The sequence below is a fragment of the Pelophylax lessonae genome (assembly GCF_965119305.1).
Source record: "Pelophylax lessonae genome assembly, chromosome: 11".
NCBI classification, from domain to species: Eukaryota; Metazoa; Chordata; class Amphibia; order Anura; family Ranidae; genus Pelophylax; species Pelophylax lessonae.
In genome coordinates, this window is record NC_138778.1 from 142,575,739 (window position 1) to 142,595,431 (window position 19,693).

Consider the following 19,693-nt stretch of genomic DNA (forward strand, 5'->3'; position numbering starts at 1 on the left):
GGACTTCACATAATGGAAGTTAATGCAAGTCGCCTCCAGGTCGCCCCGAAGTAGTACAGGACCCTTTTTCTAAGTCGGACCGACCTGTGTCGCTCCAATTAGAATGGGTCCTGTACCAGTCAACGGACCGCGAGGGACCGCGACTTGTCAGGCTGACAAGTCGCGGCAGTGTGAATGGAGTGTTAAAGTCAGCAGCTACAAAAAGTATATCTGCTGATTTCTAATAAACACACACTCACCTGTCCCACGATCCAGCGATGCGGCTGCACGAAGCCCCATTTCTATCCCTCTCCTCTCTACAGCGCCGCCATCACTAGTGTGGGCACCTGGCTGTGACAGCTTTCTGTGCACTGTGTGCGCATGCGTGAGTCCCAGTCCCGCTGCATGTTATGAATGGCCAGGCAATCTTCTGGGACCTGTGACATGTCCTAGAAGATAGCAGGGAGGCAGGGGGAGAGAAGAACTTCTGCTCGAGCGGAAGTGGAAGCAGGTACCTGTCATATCTAGGTCCCTCCCCCCCCCCCCCAAAAAAAATATGACATGGCTCTCAGACAACTCTTCTGATAATTCTTTTAACTCCTCAGAAATCTGTCGAGGAGCACCTGGTCATGGCCGGTTTATAGTGAAATGATGTTCTTTCCACTTCTGGATTATGGCACCAACAGCGCTCACTGAAACCTTCAAAAGTTTTGAGAAATTCTTCTGTAACCAATGCCATCAGTATGTTTCGCAACAATAAGGTTGAAGGTCTTGAAAGACCTTAATGCTTTTACCCATCATGAGATGTTTCTTATGTGACACTTTGGTAATAAGACACCTTTTTATAGACAATTGGTTGAGGCTGAACCAACAGGATTTGCTTTCTAATTAATGATAGATTTCAGCTGGTTTCTTGGCTTGCCATGCCTTTTTGCACCTCCCTTTTATCATGCATTCAATACTTTGTCCCTGTCTCACTCTATTTTATTGCGTGTAACTTAATTTCTGAACTTATTTGTTTTGGCTTCATTGTTTGTATGGATTGCATGGGTTGTTACCGACGTGGTGAAAATTTCATGTCAATAGCATCTTTAGAAGTATATTTGCCTAGAAAAATGGTGACGTGCTCAATACTTATTTTACCAACTGTATATTGTACATTGACATCAGTCCCTGCCCTCAAGGAGCTTACAATCTAAGGTCCCTAACGCAGTCCCTGCCCTCAAGGAGCTTACAATCTAAGGTCCCTAACGCAGTCCCTGCCCTCAAGGAGCTTACAATCTAAGGTCCCTAACGCAGTCCTTCGGTCCCTGCCCTAAAGGAGCTTACAATCTAAGGTCTCTAATTCAGTTCCTCAGTCCCTGCCCTCAAGGAGCTTACAATCTAAGGTCCCTAACGCACATTCATACAAACACATACTAGGGCCAATTTGTGTGTGGGAGAAAACCGGAGTACCCGGAAGAAAAACACGCAAGCACAGGGAGAACATGCAAACTCTAGGCAGGTTAGCGCCATGGTTGGGATTCGAGCCAGCGACCCCAGCGCTGCCAGGCAGAAGTACTAACCACTTAGTCACTGTGCTGCCCAACGACATCCTGAAAATTAACTTCACACTGAATCACTATCCTAAAACAAACACACATCCAATTGAGTCTGAAAAAAGTCTACAACCATCCTTCAATACTTGTTCTAGATGGACAACCCCTCACAGAGTGAAACTAGTACAAGGATGATAGCCCTATGCTCCTCTGAGTACAAGTTGGTAATGACAGCTCCCATATTTCAATATTAGAACGTTCACTTGAAACGTGATACAACATATGAAGCATTGCATTCATTTAAAGGACAGACACTCAAATGTTTGCAATTCCTTGTATACTCACCTGATTAGAGGCAACTTCAGTATAGCTGCTTAAAGTATCCTCTGAAAATTTAGCCACCTGTGAAGAAGGCCACAGACATTACCGACGAGCTTGTATCACAGAAAAGAACAGGGAACAGAAAAAAGCAATCCTTACCAGAGAGGTAGGGCAGGGTCTGCCCATTTGGGCTAATACACGAGCTTCACACAGAGAAGTAACTAGAATCCACATAACAGGGAATAGAAGAGGAAGAACTGGTAGCACTGCGTTCACCTAAATGTATATGAAAAAGTACAGGTTACAAGTTTACATTAATTGCAAAAAGATAATATAAACATTTAAACACAATAATGTGCAGATCAGGAAAATGCAAACTGCAATAACAATACTATCAAATGTAGATTAGTATTTAAGGCTGATTTATTATTTTTTTTTTAAACATGTTATATTTACCTGCTCTGTGCAGTGGATTTGCACAGATAAGCCCTTATCCTCCTCTTCTCGGGTCCCCCACCAGGGCTCCTGGGTCCTCCCTCCTACGAAGCGTCACAGAGTAGCCCCACCTCCTCATTATGTCACTGACCCAGCATGCCACAGCTGGTGACATCACAAGGGGTGGGGATCACCCGGTGATGTCATTGGGTGGCTCGCCCCTTAGTTATTTGAGAAATGTCAGATGGCGGAGCAGTCATTCGGCAGGAGCCTTAGTTGGGTGCGGACCTCTTTTCTTTTTTTTTTTCCGGGACGATGGCTGGCATTCATTTTGATTGACGCTTGATCTACCCTAGGGGGAATTTTTTTTTTTTTTACATTTTTATTTAAACCACTTACCTACTGGGCACTTATACCCCCTTCCTAACCAGGCTCCTTTTCAGTTTTCAGTGCTCTCACATTTTGAATGTGGCACGGATGAGGCACAGATGAGCACTGATGTAGCATGGATGAGCACTGATGTGGCTTGGGTGTGGCACAGATGAGCACTGATGTAGCATGGATGAGCACTGATGTGGCTTGGGTGTGGCATGGATGAGCACTGATGTGGTATAGATGAGGCACGGATGAGCACTGATGTGGCATAGATAGGCACAGATGGGCATGAATAAGGCACAGGTGAGGCACAGATAGGCATTAATGAGGCACGAATTAGGCATGAATAAGGCAGGGGTGAGCACTGCTTTGGTGTCCCTCCTCTCCTGGTACGCTATACCGATCAGTGTGTACAGTGTGCGAGGAGAGGAGACAGCTGAACCAGACATGTGTCGGTTTGTTGACAACTGATCGCTCCACCATTGGAAGAATCGATCATGAGGTAAACGGCCGCTGTCAATGGCCCTTTACCACAATCAATGATGTGCCGTGTCTAGTGTACCTGGCGAGCATGGATATTTCCATGTGCGCACCCCAGGGGGCACGTGGGAAGCGCGATTCTGAGAGGACGTCATTGTACGCCCTCCCAGAATAAGCCGACCACTCTGTAGCTGTCATTTGGCTATGGCCGGTCGGCAAGTGGTTAATAAAGGACTTTTTAAAAACTGCCTCTTGTATTTACTCTACACTTTTTTTTTTTTTTTTTGGGGGTGAATGAGTGGGGGTATTATGCACTCCATATTCATTTATATGGGGAGGGGGGGGGGGGGTTGTGGGCAAGAGCCAGCCAAGGTTGTAGGCAAGAGGCCCTTGTCCCCATCAACATGGGGTCAAAGTGCTTTGGGGGGGGGGGGGGGGTCATGTTGAGGGCATGTGGCCTGGAGTGGTTTGGGGCTCGATCACCCGACCCCCTCCCTTTCCTTGGCCTACCAAGCTGCATGCTTGGATAAGGGCCTGGTATGGATTTTGAGGGGACCCCCCCCCCCCCCACACCATTTTTTCCCCCTATTTTCCCCTTGAAATCCATACCAGACCCAAAAAGGCCTGGTATAAATTGGGAGGGGGGGGGCCCTATGTGTTTGTTTCCTCAATTTTTTTTATTGCCAGGAATTGTTCAGTTTACTTTCAGCTGATGTGTCATCCGTTGTTAAAGCGGAGTTCCGGGCAGAGAAACGATTTTTTTCTGAACATACCCCCGGGACAGTCAGGGCTAGCACATTCCACAATGGCTAGCCTCTGATCTGTCCCGGTTCGCACTTACCTGTAAGAAGAAATACTTACTTAGAAATTTTCTTCCACAGCGTTTCCATCTCGGTTGTGGGCAGCTGAAGCCGGCGCGGTCCTCTTCTCTGTCTTCTTCCGCGTCTTCGTGTCCCAGAATGCACTGCACCGGCCCCTCTCGTCACTTCCGGTGCGGCGCCGCATTCCTAAACAGCTTCTGGGCATGCCCAGAAGCTGTTTAGCAGGGGAATGCGGCGTCGCCCGGAAATGACGAGCGGGGCCGGTGCGGCGCATTGATTCCTGGGAGCTATGACGTTTAGCTCCCAGGAATCATCGCGAGGCAGGAAGTGACGGGGTGAGCCTCGGCGCTGGAGGAGGAAACTGTCATAGGTGAGTATTTACGATCTTCAATAAAAAGGTGAGTAAACAAAAAAAATCTTTTTTGTGCCCGGAACTCCGCTTTAAGAAAGTGTCGGCCGGCTAGCCGGCCAAATCCTTAACAAACAGCTATACACTGGTTGTAAAGTTTGTTGGCAGGCCGGTGGCTAAGAAAAAAAAACAAACTGGAAAATGGTGCTTAGCAGGGGTTAACAGCGTTAAGGAGCGTTCAGCGTTTTTTTCTGCTGAAAAAACGCTCCACAAACTATACAAAAACTATTTTTTTTCTGCTCCTAGACGCTGAAGCTAATAACCTAAAGTAGCGTGCATAGGCACATAGAATAGCACTACTTAGCTTCTAGGAGCAGAAATAAATGTTAGTGTGCATGGAGCCTTAACGATCCAAAGGCTAACTGACTTTCTCTGAAGTTTTCAAACCATGTTATTTCAGGACTGGCTGAACTACAGATTTGGCAGTTAAGACAACCTGTACTGATAGGATGCTATTGGTGACTTCACTGGAAAATCCTGTTTGCCTGGCTGTCACATTTCCTAACTAGGTTGTCTAGCAGAAGGCTATCAGAAAACTTAACTGCAGCCTATTAAACATTAAGGCTGAGTTCACATATATATACAAATTGAATGTGTTTATAACCGCATCCTATTCGCTTTATATTTTAGTGTGACCGGCCTTTAATTGAGTCAGTTCACACATGTCCAGGGCGGCTACAATGCAGTTCTGGAAAGGGTCCTGTGTGCTTATGGGTCTGGGTCAGGTGTGAGTTCAAGGAAAAATTTGCACATGAATTGCATCTGATACGGTGAACATAAAAGCACAGGACACCGGACTGCAAACCGCAGCTGCAAATATGTGAACCCAGCCTAAAATGTAGAATTAACCATTCATCTAGAATGCTCCTGAAAAATAAGTCTAAGTCCTGTTGAGGGGGAATTTGTGCATAAAGCCTGACATGTGTTGGCCCTCAATTGTGACACATAAAAGCTTATATCTGGACCAATCCTTACGGCTTGATGCTTTCACCTTTACACTCCATACAAGCTGTCTTTACCAGGGACCCTGTCAGGGCACCACCTGGCAAGATATAGAGTAGTCACACTATAGCAATCATTTGATTTGAAACACCACCAAGCTTGAAGTCTAGCAGTCTACCTAACTTCTCCGATGACTTTAATATTTTCTGATGAGCTAACCTAAAACAAGCATGCAGATCAGAAGTGCTGACTTCAATTTGACTTTTTAATCTGTATGTTTTTCTAGGTCATTATCATTTTTACTGAGGTTGCATTGCATTTAACACAATACAATGGACAAAATAAAGAAAAACCAGAGAAAAATAATCCAAATTCATCATTTGACTTCTCCATACAAAGCATACGACGTTTTGCAATCCATTTGTGTGTATGTCCATATTTAAAACCTAAATACAGTAAAACCTTGGATTGCGAGCATAATTCGTTCCGGAAGCATGCTTGTAATCCAAAGCACTCTTATATCAAAGCGAATTTCCCCATAAGGAATAATGGAAACTCAGATGATTCGTTCCACAACCATTTATTCTTAAGTCCTTCAATTTATAGTCCATATAAAAAGATGATAGCATTGCGATAGGTTGTGTAACCATAAAATGTCCATCCACAAATAGCCGCTTCCACAAGGGGATTGGAAGCAAAATCCAGCAGGAGCTGCAGGGTATCAAAGAGAAGAGAGGCGCCTCTAAGTGTAGCAATATGGTTCCATTTAATGAAGGTTCAATATTTAGCAATTCACATGGTTGATGAATAAAACGGAATTTTTGTAAAATCTTACCTGTAAAATTCCTTTCTCTGAGTCCTCCGACAGTCGCCGCCTCTTCATATTCGTCACATATGGGGTATTAGACTTTGCTCCGAAGGAGTAGCTAGGCAACAGAATATGTTAACAATAAAGCTTTAACATATCCCACCCTCAAGGGGTGGTCCCCTCAGTCAATACCCTCCTACTTCCTGCAACCATATCTCAGTTTTAGTGGAATAGCAGTAGAGTATACATTCAAACCCCAAAAGAGGGGCGGGGGCGGCGACTGTCGGAGGACTCAGAGAAAGGAATTTTACAGGTAAGATTTTACAAAAATTCCGTTTTCTCTTACATAGTTACATAGTTACATAGTTACATAGTTAGTGAGGCTGAAAAAAGACACAAGTCCATCCAGTTCAACCTATGATGTGTGTGTGTGTTTGCTAACCGTACATTGTATACCCCTGTATGTTGTGGTCTTTAAGGTGTCCATCCAATAGTTTTTTGAAACTATCAAGGCTCCCCGCTGATACGACTGCTTGCGGAAGAGAATTCCACATCCTTACTACTCTTACAGTGAAGAACCCCTTACGCACTTTAAGGTTAAACCGCCTTTCCTCAAGTTTTAGTGAGTGGCCACGTGTCTTATTGTATTCCCTTACTCTGAATAGTTTGTTCCTTATGCTAGGGTCGCCAGTACAGTATTTGTACATTGATATCATACCCCCCCTCAATCGTCTCTTCTCCAGAGAGAATAAGTTCAGTGCTTGTAGTCTTTCCTCATAGCTGATGTCCTCCATTCCCCTAATTATTTTTGTTGCCCTTCTCTGGACTTTCTCCAGTTCCAGCACATCCTTCCTGAGGACCGGTGCCCAGAACTGGACAGCATACTCCAGATGTGGCCGGACCAGAGTTTTGTAGAGTGGAAGAATAATCTCTTTATTTCTGGAGTGAATCCCCTTTTTTATACAACCCAGTATTCTGTTGGCTTTGCTTGCAGCGGCTTGGCATTGCATGCCACTTCCAAGCCTGTTGTCTACCAGTACCCCCAGGTCCCTTTCCATCCTAGACTCACCCAGAGGTTCCCCCCCTAGTGAGTAGCTTGCTTTCTGGTTACTGGCCCCCAAGTGCATTACTTTACATTTTTCTACATTAAACCTCATCTGCCATGTAGTTGCCCACCCCGTTATTTTGTTCAGGTCTGCTTGCAAGATTTCCACATCCTGTATAGAAGATATTGGCATGCCTAATTTAGTATCATCTGCAAATACTGAGATTGTACTAGATATCCCCTCCTCTAGATCATTTATGAATAAATTAAACAGGATTGGTCCCAGGACAGAACCCTGGGGGACCCCACTTTCTACACCCGCCCACTCAGAGTACTCCCCATTAATCACCACCCTCTGGACTCTCCCCTGGAGCCAGTTCTCTATCCAGGTACTCACCTTATGGTCCATACCTACCTTCCTTAGTTTGTACAGTAAGCGTTTGTGGGGAACGGTGTCAAAGGCCTTTGCAAAGTCCAGATACACCACATCCACAGGCTTACCTTTATCTAAGTGGCAGCTCACGTCCTCCGACAGTCGCCGCCTCTTCATATTCGTCACATATGGGGACGTCCCAAAGCAGTGCAAACATGAGGGGTGGGAAACGCATCCGCGCCGAAAGGCAACGCAGTCTCCACATCAAAGAAAGGAACCTTACCAAAGGAAGGAAACCAGCTGGGCAACAGCAAAAATAAGTGCTCAACAGGAGCAACAACCCAGGAAAAGACAAAAAACCAGGGGATACAAAACTTATCCCAACAGCCAGGAGTCCCCAACAAGGGACCCTAGGGAACAGCCGCACTAAGAACCTTGCGGCCAAAGGAAGCATCCGCCGATGCCTGAACATCTACTTTGTAGAATTTTGTGAAAGTGTGTACGGTCGACCAAGTCGCCGCCTTACACACCTGGGCTACAGAAGCCCCATGACGACAGGCCCAAGACGTACTCAGAGATCTAGTAGAGTGCGCCTTCACAGGCACAGGGGGAACCTTCCCCTGCAAGGCATAGGCCTGTTCAATGGTCTGCCTGATCCATTTGGCAATGGTAGAGGCGGAAGCCGCCATGCCCTTCCGAGGACCCTCTGGAAGAACAAACAAGGAGTCCGTCTTTCGAAAAGACTCAGTCGATTTAAGGTAAACCCTAATCGCCCGAACAACATCCAGAGAATGCAATCTCACCTCCTTTGGATGTTTAGGCTTCGTGCACAACGAAGGCAAAACAATATCCTCGTTAAGATGGAATTCCGAAACTCGTTTCGGCAGAAAAGAAGGATTAGGTCGCAAGACCACCTTATCCAAATGAACAACCAGGTACGGAGACTTGCAGGACAAAGCCGCCAGTTCCGACACTCTGCGAGCCGAAGTGATCGCCACCAAAAAGGCGACCTTTTTGGACAACATAGACAACGAGATCTCCCTGATCTGTTCAAAAGGAGCACGTTGTAACACAGATAGGACTAGATTCAAGTCCCAAGGGGGCAAAGGATCCCTCCTAGGAGGAACCAGATGCCGCACACCCTGAATAAAAGTGCCAACCAAGGAGTTGGAAGCCACGGGACGTTGAAACAGAACGGCCAGCGCAGACACCTGACCCTTTATCGTAGCCAGCGCCAAACGCTGATCGACACCCGTCTGAAGGAAAGACAGCACACGGGAAACCGAGTACGTGCGGGGTGAAAACCCCCTGGACTCACACCAGGCAAAATAGGCCTTCCAAGTACGGTAATAAACCTTTCCCGAGGAAGACTTCCTCGCGTTGATCAAGGTATGAACAACCTCTGGAGAGAGACCCTTCTCCTTCAGGACCTCGGTCTCAACAGCCAGGCCGTCAAAGCCAGCGACTGTAAAGCAGGATGGTAAATCGGTCCTTGAGACAGTAGATCGTCCCGAAGAGGCAGACGCCAGGGGGCGTCGACCGCCAGATTCACGAGGTCTGCGTACCAGGACCGGCGAGGCCAGTCCGGTGCCACAAGAATCACCGTGCTGCGTTCCGAGTGTAACCTGCGAAGGAACCGGGACAGCAACTGAATCGGTGGAAACGCGTACATCAGCCTGTACTGATGCCACGGGGCCACTAACGCGTCCGACGCGTCTGCCCGAGGGTCGCGCGTCCTTGCCACGAACCTCTTCACCTTGTAGTTGAGGCGAGACGCGAACAGGTCCACATCTGGAAGACCCCACTTCGCGCACAACATCTGGAAGACAGCCGGATGGAGAGACCATTCCCCCTGATCCAGGGTCTGGCGACTCAGATAGTCCGCCTGCCAGTTCTCCACTCCCGGAATGTGAACCGCCGTTATCGCCGGGACATGAGTCTCGGCCCAAGACAGAATGTCGGCCACTTCTCGAGCCGCTCGGGCACTCCTGGTGCCCCCTTGGTGGTTGATGTAGGCCACCGCCGTGGCATTGTCCGTCTGCACCCGAACCGGGCAGCCCTGCAGCCGGTCCGTCCAGCGATGAAGACAGAGCCTTATCGCACGCAATTCCAGAATGTTGATCGGGAGGGAAGACTCCCCCTCCGACCAGGTCCCCTGGGCGGACAGAACGCCCAGAACACCACCCCAGCCCGACAGGCTGGCATCCGTGGTGATTATCGTCCACGAGATCGGACGAAACGACTTGCCCCCGGACACCAACGGGGACTGGAGCCACCACAGAAGGTTTTCCCTGGTGCGATGACTCAACGAGATCTGAAGATCCAGAGATTGAGGTCGCCCGTCCCACTTGGACAAGATCTCCGCCTGGAGACCCCGCGTGTGAAACTGCGCGAAAGGAATCGCCTCGAAAGCCGAGACCATCAATCCCAGACATCTCATACACGTCCGCAGAGACGAGTTCGGAACGTCCCTAAGGGACCTGACTTCCTCCTGAAGAGTCCTGAGTTTGTCTTCCGGTAGGAAGACCTTCGCCTGCACCGAGTCCAGTATCATTCCCAGATAGGGAAGACGAACCGACGGACTCAGTGTCGACTTTGGAACATTTATCGTCCAACCGAACTCCTGCAGAGTTCGCATCGTGACAGACAGGTCCTTCTCCAGACCCTGACTGGTCGCAGACCGAATCAGAATGTCGTCCAGATACCCCAGGACAGAAATGCCCTGGGCCCTCAATAATGCCAGAACCGGTGCAAGCACCTTGGTGAATACCCGCGGAGCCGAGGCGAGCCCAAAGGGCAACGCCACGAACTGGTAGTGATCCTCCGCAATGGCAAATCGAAGGTATCTCTGATGACCCTCGAATATGGGGATGTGAAGATACGCATCCTTCAAATCGATGGAGGCCATGAATTCCCCCGGAACCAGGGCAGCCACCACCGAGCGCAGGGATTCCATGCGGAACTTGCGAACCCGCACAGAGCGGTTCAGAGCTTTCAAGTCCAGAATCGGACGAACCTTGCCCTCCTTTCTGGGCACGGTGAACAGATTGGAATAAAACCCCCGAAATCTGTCCCGATGAGGCACCGGAACCACCACTCCCTGAGCCCTCAGGTCCCGCACCGCCAGGTGCAGATCCCGCAGGCGCTCTGGAGACAGTTGTAGATTTGAGGGAAAAAATCTGCTCTCTGGCCGAGAGAGAAACTCGATCTTGTAACCAGATCGAACGATTTCCAGAACCCATCTGTCCCGCACACGGGCCAACCAGGGCTGAAGAAAACCGAGCAAGCGTCCCCCCACCCCAAAACTGGGTGAGGGCGCCCCTTCAGGCCGAACTGTTATGGGCCGCAGGTCCGGATTGGCCGGACTTCTGTTTCCCAGACCAGGGTTTCTTCTGAGAGCCCTGGCCTTTGAACGGTTTGCCCTTGTAGTGCGGCCGAAAGGCACGAAAGGACCCCTGAGGGGGCCGAAAATTCGCATGCTTCTTCCCAGAAGCCCCCTTAGCCTTGGGGAAATGGGGCAAGAGAGTGCTCTTACCCCCGGTGATCCCCTTAATCAACACATCCAGGGACTCCCCAAAAAGGCGAGACCCATCATAAGGCAGATTGGCTAAGGTTTTACGTGAAGATTGGTCCACCGACCAACATTTCAACCAAACCAGGCGGCGAGACAACACCGCCACGCTGTGCACACGTGCAGCCAACGGAATCAGGTCCAGGTCCGCATCACACAGATACATGACACCCTGGTGGATCTGATCCACCATGTCCAGGGTCGCCGCCGAGGCCGAATCGGCCACTAGGACGCGCCTAAGCATCTGCGTCCAACTTGCGATCGCCTGGGCCGCCATGAGAGAAGCAAATAGAGCCTTAAGCATAGAACCCGTAACAGAATAAGTATGACGGGCAAGAGACTCCAGTCTCCTATCCGTGGCATCACGGAAAACAGGGGATCCCTCTGCAGGAATCGCAGTGGCTTTGTTCAAAACCGCAATTGCATGATCCACTGGTGGAGGCACACACCACCGTTCATCAGTGGCAGGGGAGAAAGGATAACGCAGCTTGAATTTACTTGGTACCGCAAAAGGTTTGCGCAGATCGCGCCATTGATCCTTTACAGCGCGCTGAAAATCAGCATTGCAGGGAAAAACCTGCGGCGTCCTGCGTTTTCTCTGCGTCCCATAAGCCGCCAAGGCAGCGGGGGGACACACTTCGTCCTGCAAACGTAGCGTCTGCTTAATGGAAGCAATCAACTCATCCATGATTGCAAGCTCTTCAGGCGAGCCAGGGGGAGAATTATCAACCCCCTCAACCTCAGCCTCTACCTCAGACCCCACTAGATCAAGAGAGGTGCGGGACCCCGATAGGGGGGTCCCTGCCAGAACAGCCCCATCACCTTCACCCTCAGAATCGGAGGACAGAGCAACTCTGGGCCGTTTAGTAGATTGAGCAGCCACCAGCATTTGCACCTGGGCAGCAAGGCCAGCCACAATAGTGGCTAAATCCCCCCCTGGGGGGGAAACAGCGGTCCCCTGGCTTTCCACCAATACTGTGGGAAACTTGCCCTCCTGAGAATCCATTGCCCCTGTACGCCAGACAACCAAGGGTTAACTGCCCCCTTTCAGCAAGCGCGGTAAGCGCAGCCCACCGCACACACTCAGGCACAATGAGACCCCCACAGGGAATATACAGACTGAATACAGGCAATGGACAACAGGAATAGAAGGACAAAACCTGAGGAGACCCCGCTGCTGCTGCTGCCTCGACCGGTGTTCCAGGAAAAAGGAAGTGATGCTGCCAGGGCGCTCTATGTAAGCCTATGGAGGCTACAAGAAAATGGCCGCCGTGCATGTAAACCATGCGGCCGGAGCGGGCGCCGGTAAAATGGCGTCGTTTGGCGCCGAAACCGCCGCTCCACAGTGCATAAAAACACACACAATTTCATCCCATTATATGGATACATGTTAGATCGCCGCAGCGATCGCTGTATATGCCCCAACATGCCATTAAAAACATGCCCCACAGCACACAGCTTCCCACACTGCCCAGCCTGACACACACAGTGTCATACAGCTCCCCCCCCCCCCTTGCAGCCCACAGCATGCAGCCGAGAGATAGGGAGACAAGCAGTGTGATTTAAAGGCAGGTTACACAGTCCCAGACTGAGACCCCCCCCAGACAGACAGGTCCCCACATAGACACACTTACCTCATATGGCGTGGGGAACCCGCACAGGCGAACAAGCCGCTGCACATGAGGCAGGGAGAGTCGCAATTCAAGACGCACACAATGGCGGTTAAGAAACCGCACAGCGTCCGGTGAGGTAGCCACCTCACCAAACATCCCTGCACCGAACAGGGATGGGTCGTTCACCGTGCCAGGAGCGTTACCTGGCTGAACGCTCGATGGCAGACTGGGAAGCCACTGACCCACGACCTGCGATCAGGGGGATCAGCCCGAGACCCAGTCCGCATGATCCTCTTCGTCCGAAGAACTAACTAATGCTGACAAAAACAACAGCTAAGTAAAGGTAGAGAAAAAACTCAAATAAAATATTAAAAAGAAGAAAGAGTCTGGGACAAAAAGTCCCAGCACAGAGAGAGCCAGCCACTCCTGACAAGCTAGACATTAAAACTGAGATATGGTTGCAGGAAGTAGGAGGGTATTGACTGAGGGGACCACCCCTTGAGGGTGGGATATGTTAAAGCTTTATTGTTAACATATTCTGTTGCCTAGCTACTCCTTCGGAGCAAAGTCTAATACCCCATATGTGACGAATATGAAGAGGCGGCGACTGTCGGAGGACGTAAGAGAAAACAGGCACATCTAATTATGCAGGCATCGGGGTAAAGCTGTCCACATAGACCATCTTCTGCACTGCCGGCTGCTAGTCTGTAATCCTGACCGGGAAGACCACCCTGCAGTAAAGCGATCTGAAAGCGAGGGGCAGCATGGAAGGGATGAAGTAGATGGTGGTGTGGAGGACCGTCTATGTGGACAGCTTTAGCCTGGATGCCTGCATCCTTAGATGTGCCTGTTCCAATCATCAACCATGTGAGTTGCTAAATGTTGTACCTTCATTAAATTTAACCATATTGCTACACTTGGAGGCACCTCTCTTCTCTTTTATACTCAGCTGTGACTTGAGGCTACTTGTATATCAAGACATCGCTTGTATATCAAGTCAACATTTATTTGAAAATTTTGCTTGTCTTGCAAAGCGCTCTTAAACCAAGTTACTCTCAAACCAAGGTTTTACTGTATATGATTATTATCCCTTTAAATCTTTTCTTTGGGCTGGCCCAAACTATTTACTGCACTAACAGGTGTACTTGCTGGGCACACTGTATTAAATTTATTGTAGGTAGCCTCAGCTACAAACAGTATAAAGTGTTGTGTGTCGGTGTTCTGACAAAATAGCCAGCTCATTAAAATCTACAACCACATAACTTCCAGTGCGGCCGAGTCACGATTAGCTGGCGTGACATCAACGCTGCGAATGCTCAGATCGCCGAAGGTCGAGCAAAAATATAGAACACCGCCATGTTGGAACACCCTAAAACATTTCTGATTCCCCATCCTATTGCTAAACTCCCGACCAGCTGATCTTCCTCTATAGTTCCATGAAAGGGTTTTTCCCAACAGACCGCCGTTATAATAAATCTGCAGTGAGCAGCCGCTGTTTACCTATAGGATGGAGGATCAGAAAGGTTTTAGGTGTACTGCCCTGTTAGGCCACTCAAAACATTTCTGTTTTCCCCTCCTATTGGTCAACTCGGGAGCAGCAGTTCTTCCTCTATAGTTCTATGAAAGGGTCTTTGCCGACAGGCTGCCATGTTATAATAAATCTGCTGTGAGCGGCCGCTGTTTACCTATAGGACGGGGGATCAGAAAGGTTTTAGGTGTCCCGCCATGTTAGTACACCCAAAATATTTCTGTTTTCCCCTCCTATTGGTAAACTCAGGAGCAGCAGATCTTCCTCTATAGTTCTATGAAAGGGTCTTTGCCGACAGGTCGCAATGTTATAATAAAATTCCAGCAAGCAGCAGCTGTTTACCAGAGTTTACCAATAGGACGGGGAATCAGAAATATTCTAGATTTACCAACATGGCAGTGTTCTACAATTTTCCTCGACGACCAACGATCACAATGCAGTGTTGACGTCACGCCAGCTGATCGTGACTCGGCCGCACCGGAAGTGATGTGGTAGGAGATTTTGACGAGCTGGCTATTTTGACATAATACCAGCAGTGGGGCAGGGAATTCCTGTTCCTTCCCCCCAAATGAAATAGAATTGGGCTGAGCGTTACTCAGCTATTTACAGAAAACTTTTTATTCTTAAAATGGATTGGCTGGGGCAGAGATTGTGACGTCATCCACTCACCTCTCTGCCTCAGCCTATCAGATGAGCTTTATATTCCTTCACAGAATACAAAGCTTCCTGTGAATTGCTGAGCAGCACTCAGCCCCATTTCCATTTTGTTTTGGGAGTGTGATCAAGCACAGCACTGTATATAGCCATAACTACATAAAAGGTAATACAGCACGCCCAGCAAGTACACCTGTTTTGTACACCTCAGTGCAGTAAATAGTTTGTTTGGGCCAGCTTGGAAGAAACAAATTATTTAAACCAACTTCCGCCCACCATATAGTAAAATGACGGGCGCAAGGTGCCTCTCTTGTTCTGGGATAACGTCATATGATGTATGTGTCCAATCACAACTGATCACATGTAAACAAGGAAATGGCGGTTATCGACTTTCCTCTCCTCACACTGACAGCATGTGAGGAGAGGAGAGCCGATCAGCAGCATTTCCTCACAGGGGAGACCTGCACAGATAATCAGGACACTGATTATCAGTGCAGCCCCAACAGTGATGCCAATCAGTGCTCATCAGTGATGCCAGTTAGTACCCATCAGTGATGCCAATCAGTGCTCATCAGTGATGCCAGTTAGTACCCATCAGTGATGCCAATCAGTGCCGGCCAACAGTGCCGCCTATCAGTGCAGCCTCATCAGCGCACATCAGTGAGGGAGAAATATTACTTATTTACAACATTTTCTAACAGAAAAACTTTTTTTTTTGTTTTAGCAAAAAAAAAAAAAAGCCAGTGGTGATTAAATACCACCAAAAGAAAGCTCTATCTTTCTAAAAAATAAAATGCTAAAAATTTAATTTGGGTACAGTGTTGCATGACCACGCAAATGTCATTTAAAGTGAGATAGCGCTAAAAGCTGAAAATTGGCCTGGGCAGGAAGGGGGTGAAATTGCCCCATATTGAAGTTGTGAAAGGGACAATATAATTAAGATTAGTCTTTAATAGCAATTTTACCAATGTTGTGGGAGATAGAGTGATATTTAGTAAACCTGGCTGTGCTCTAGTAGGGTGGTGAAGATTTATATAGCAGAGTTTGCATTCGGAGAGGGCTGTAAGATATCACAAAGCTGTGATGTTTAACATATCTGGCATGGTTCTGCATGTGAAGGGCACTATTCTTTTGGAAGCAAAGTTCCTACAATGTACAGACACAATTGAGTACTGTCCATGATACTTTTTTTTATTTGCACTAACATTACATTTTTCAGGACAAGCTTCCGGGTTATGTCCCTGTTTTCAAGGTCCCAGCACCTTGAAGATGGGGACATACCCCAAAGGCTTGTTCTGAAAACTTGTATGTTAGTGCAAAAAAAAAAAAAAAGTATCATGGACAGTACTCAATTGTTTCAGTCACAAGTGCACTAATACAGCCCCAATCACTTGTCAATGTAAAACTGTATCCTTATAATGCACATTTGCAGCACTTTATTTGGGATTACTGTCCAGTAGAGCATCACATTGTAATCTATTTATTCTATAGATTTTTATTTGTGATCTTCGTTTTACTGGATTTTTAGTTATTTGTTATATTCTTTTTATCATTTTTTAGCACCAATTTATTAGTACAAAGTTTTAATTTTTTTAATATTATTGTCACTTATATTTGAGTTAGCGCCACACTTTTTATTGTTATAAATAATGAACATTGCTATTAACAAAATATGCTCGGAATTTATGTCACAAGGTTCTTGGTAGTTGTTTCTCATTTTTATTATTTAAAACCATCATTAAGAGCCGGTTCACACTAGCGAAAAAAGAAAGTAGTCCCATGAAGGAGGGACTTTTTAGCGCGACTTTGAAGAGACTTAAGCCCCGTACACACACACAGATCGTCGTCATACAAATGTTCGTCTTTTCTCCCCGGGATGTCGGTGTCTGTTGAAAAGTGCAAAGACAGCACAAGGACAGCACAAGAATTTTGTCCGCAGACTTCAGCTGACTGCAGAAGTGATGTCATGTAATGGTTAACTTTCCCTGTGTTTTTAATTTTCTGAGCATGCCCAGTCTTGCAAATCTGCGGTCTGTCGGCTGATTTCTGTACTGACAGGCGAACAATCGTCCGTTCTGGTGTCTGCAGACAAAAATTTTCATGTTTGCAAGAAAGACTCTTGTCCGCGGATTGTGTGCAGACAGCTGTCGGAGGCACCGTACTAACACGCGTACAATCGGCAGATCTTTCGTCCGCCGACGTTTGTATGACGACGATCTGTGTGTGTGTACGGGGCTTTACATGATAGGCGACTTTGTCTGCGGAGAATGCCTGGGTAATCTTTTTCTTCTTCCTGGAAAGTCTGATCACAGTCGCTTGAAAATAGATAAGGATCCGACTTAGGAGCGACTCCCATTGAAGTCTATGTGTACAAATCGGATAGAGGTCGCCTTGAAGTAGTACAGGAACCTTTTCTGAAGTTGGAGCGACTTCAGTAGTGCATATTAAGACGGCTCTCATTCATTTACATTGAATTTGTAATGACAAGAGACTTGGGGCAACTTGAGGTCGCACAAGTCCCGTCCCAAGTCGGAGTAATGTGAACCGGGTCTTAAACATGCATTATACAGGCATTTTGGTTCATACAGAATGACACAGAGTAAGAACTTCATATCAAAAGGGGAATAAAAGACAGATGAACACGATATAAGGAGAGAAGCACCAGTGCTTTTTAAAGGAAAATCTATTTACATTTTCTAGTGCTTTGTTTTTGTGGATTTTCTAGACAAAGCGGATTGATAAAGACTAATGTTACCCAACAAGTTCTGGGTGTGGGCAACTAGCGAACAGAGAAAAAGATCAATACCAGATCTAAAGCTGTAGCTAGACGGTGCAAGTAAGCTGGTGTGAAATCCTATGCCCCACCACCTAATGCATTAATAAAGTGATGGAGATGATTTGCCAAAGAGATTTCCAAGAAAGGGGGAAGGAGTTACAGTGTTTGCTTCTGCCCACCTCCTAAAGCAGGGGCCAGTTCCCACCCTCTCTGTAGTAGAATCATTTCAGGAAAATGACTGTAAATGCTTAGAGGGTAGATTACCTGTAGTTGCACCAAAGCATAAGTAGCAGGGGGAATGCCAGGAGCATGGAAGATGAGTCGAAGGGTATTAGTGAACAGGAAGGCAACCTATAAGGTTAGAATGAAAACGGTTAACAAATGGTGGATGACAACTACATGGCTAAAAACTTCCAGACTTTAAAGAGAACCTTTTTTTTACTTTATTGGCATAGAAAATCTTAAAGTGGAACTTTTTTCATAACAATTGTAAAAAAATATTGTTCAGAATAAACACCCACCAAATGCCCCTTTTTTGGAGAGTAAACACACCAAGATTTTTTGAAGACTTCTTTTTGTTTTCCCTCAAGATTTTGGGGAAAGAAAATTCATTTTTTTTTTTACACCAAGTTGTCAATTTAATAAGATATTTCTCATACATAGCATGGGCATACTTACAGTGCATTGCAAAAGTATTCACTCCCTTTGCATTTTTTGTGTTTTGCTGCCTCACAACCTGGAATTAACATGGATTGTTTGAGGATTTGTATCATTTAATTTACAGAACATGCCCACAACTTTGAAGACGTCTATTTTTTTTTTTTTTTTATTGTGAAGCAAACAACAAATAGGACAAAATAACATAAATAGTAAACGTGCATAACTATTCACCCCCCTAAAGTCAATACTTTTGTAGAGCCACCTTTTGAGGCAATCACAGCTCCAAGTCGCTTTGGATAAGTCTCTATGAGCTTGCCACATCTTACCACTGGGATTTTTGCCCATTCCTCCTTGCAAAACTGCTCCACTTCAAGTTGGATGGTTTGCTTGTGAACAGCAATCCTTAAGTCTGACCACAGATTTTCTATTGGATAGAGGTCTGGGTTTTGACTAGGCCATTCCAACACATTTATATGTTTCTCTTTAAACCACTCAAGTGTTGCTTTAGCAGTGTGTTTGGGGTCATTGTCCTGCTGGAAAGTGAACCTCCGTCTTAGCCTCAAATAACGTACAGAGTGGTACAGGTTTTGCTGAAGAATATCCCCGTATTTAGCACCATCCATTTTTCCCTCAATTCTGACCAGTTTCCCAGTCCCGGCTGCTAAAAAACATCTGCACAGCATGATGCTGCCACCACCATGTTTCACTGTGGGGATGGTGTTCTTTGGGTGATCAGATGTGTTGGGTTTGCACCAGACATAGCGTTTTCTTTGATGGCCGAAAAGTTCAATTTTAGTCTCATCAGACCAGAGCACCTTCCTCCATACATTTTGGGAGTCTCCCACATGCCTTTTTGTAAACTCAAAACGTGCCATTTTGTTTTTTGCTGAAAGTAATGGCTTTCTTCTGGCCACTCTGCCATAAAGCCGAAATCTATTAAATTTGATGGTGCTCCTTGGGATCATCAAAGATTTGGATATTTTTTTATAACCTAACCCTGACTTGTACTTCTCAAAAACATTGCCCCTTACTTGTTTGGAGAGCTCCTTGGTATTCATGGCAGTGTTTGGTTAGTGGTGCCTCTTGCTTAGGTGTTGCAGCCTCTGGGCCTTTCAAAAAAGTGTGTATATGTAATGACAGATCATGTGCCACTTAAGATTGCACACAGGTGGACATCATTCCACTAATTATGTGACTTCTGAAGGTAATTGGTTGCACCAGAGCTTTTTATGGGCTTCATAACAAAGGGGGTGAATACATACGCACATGCCAATTTTCTGTTTTCTATTTCTAAAAAATAGTTTTATGTATATATTTTTATCATTTCACTTCACCAGACTATTGTGTTCTGATCCATCACATAAA

General features: G+C 46.8%; 1 protein-coding gene across 4 annotated transcripts in view; it reads right to left on the bottom strand.

Annotated features, from left to right (window-relative positions):
- Positions 1 to 19,693, bottom strand: part of TMEM94 (transmembrane protein 94) — a 168,538-nt gene that overhangs the window by 70,643 nt on the left and 78,202 nt on the right. For all 4 annotated transcript variants that reach the window (XM_082271725.1, XM_082271724.1, XM_082271723.1 and 1 more), the window contains exons 9-11: positions 17,933 to 18,019; positions 1,998 to 2,114; positions 1,863 to 1,919 (exon numbers count right to left, since the gene is read on the bottom strand). In XM_082271725.1, the coding sequence (XP_082127851.1) occupies positions 1,863 to 1,919; positions 1,998 to 2,114; positions 17,933 to 18,019 (261 nt within the window). The remainder of the gene's footprint in view (positions 1 to 1,862; positions 1,920 to 1,997; positions 2,115 to 17,932; positions 18,020 to 19,693) is intronic.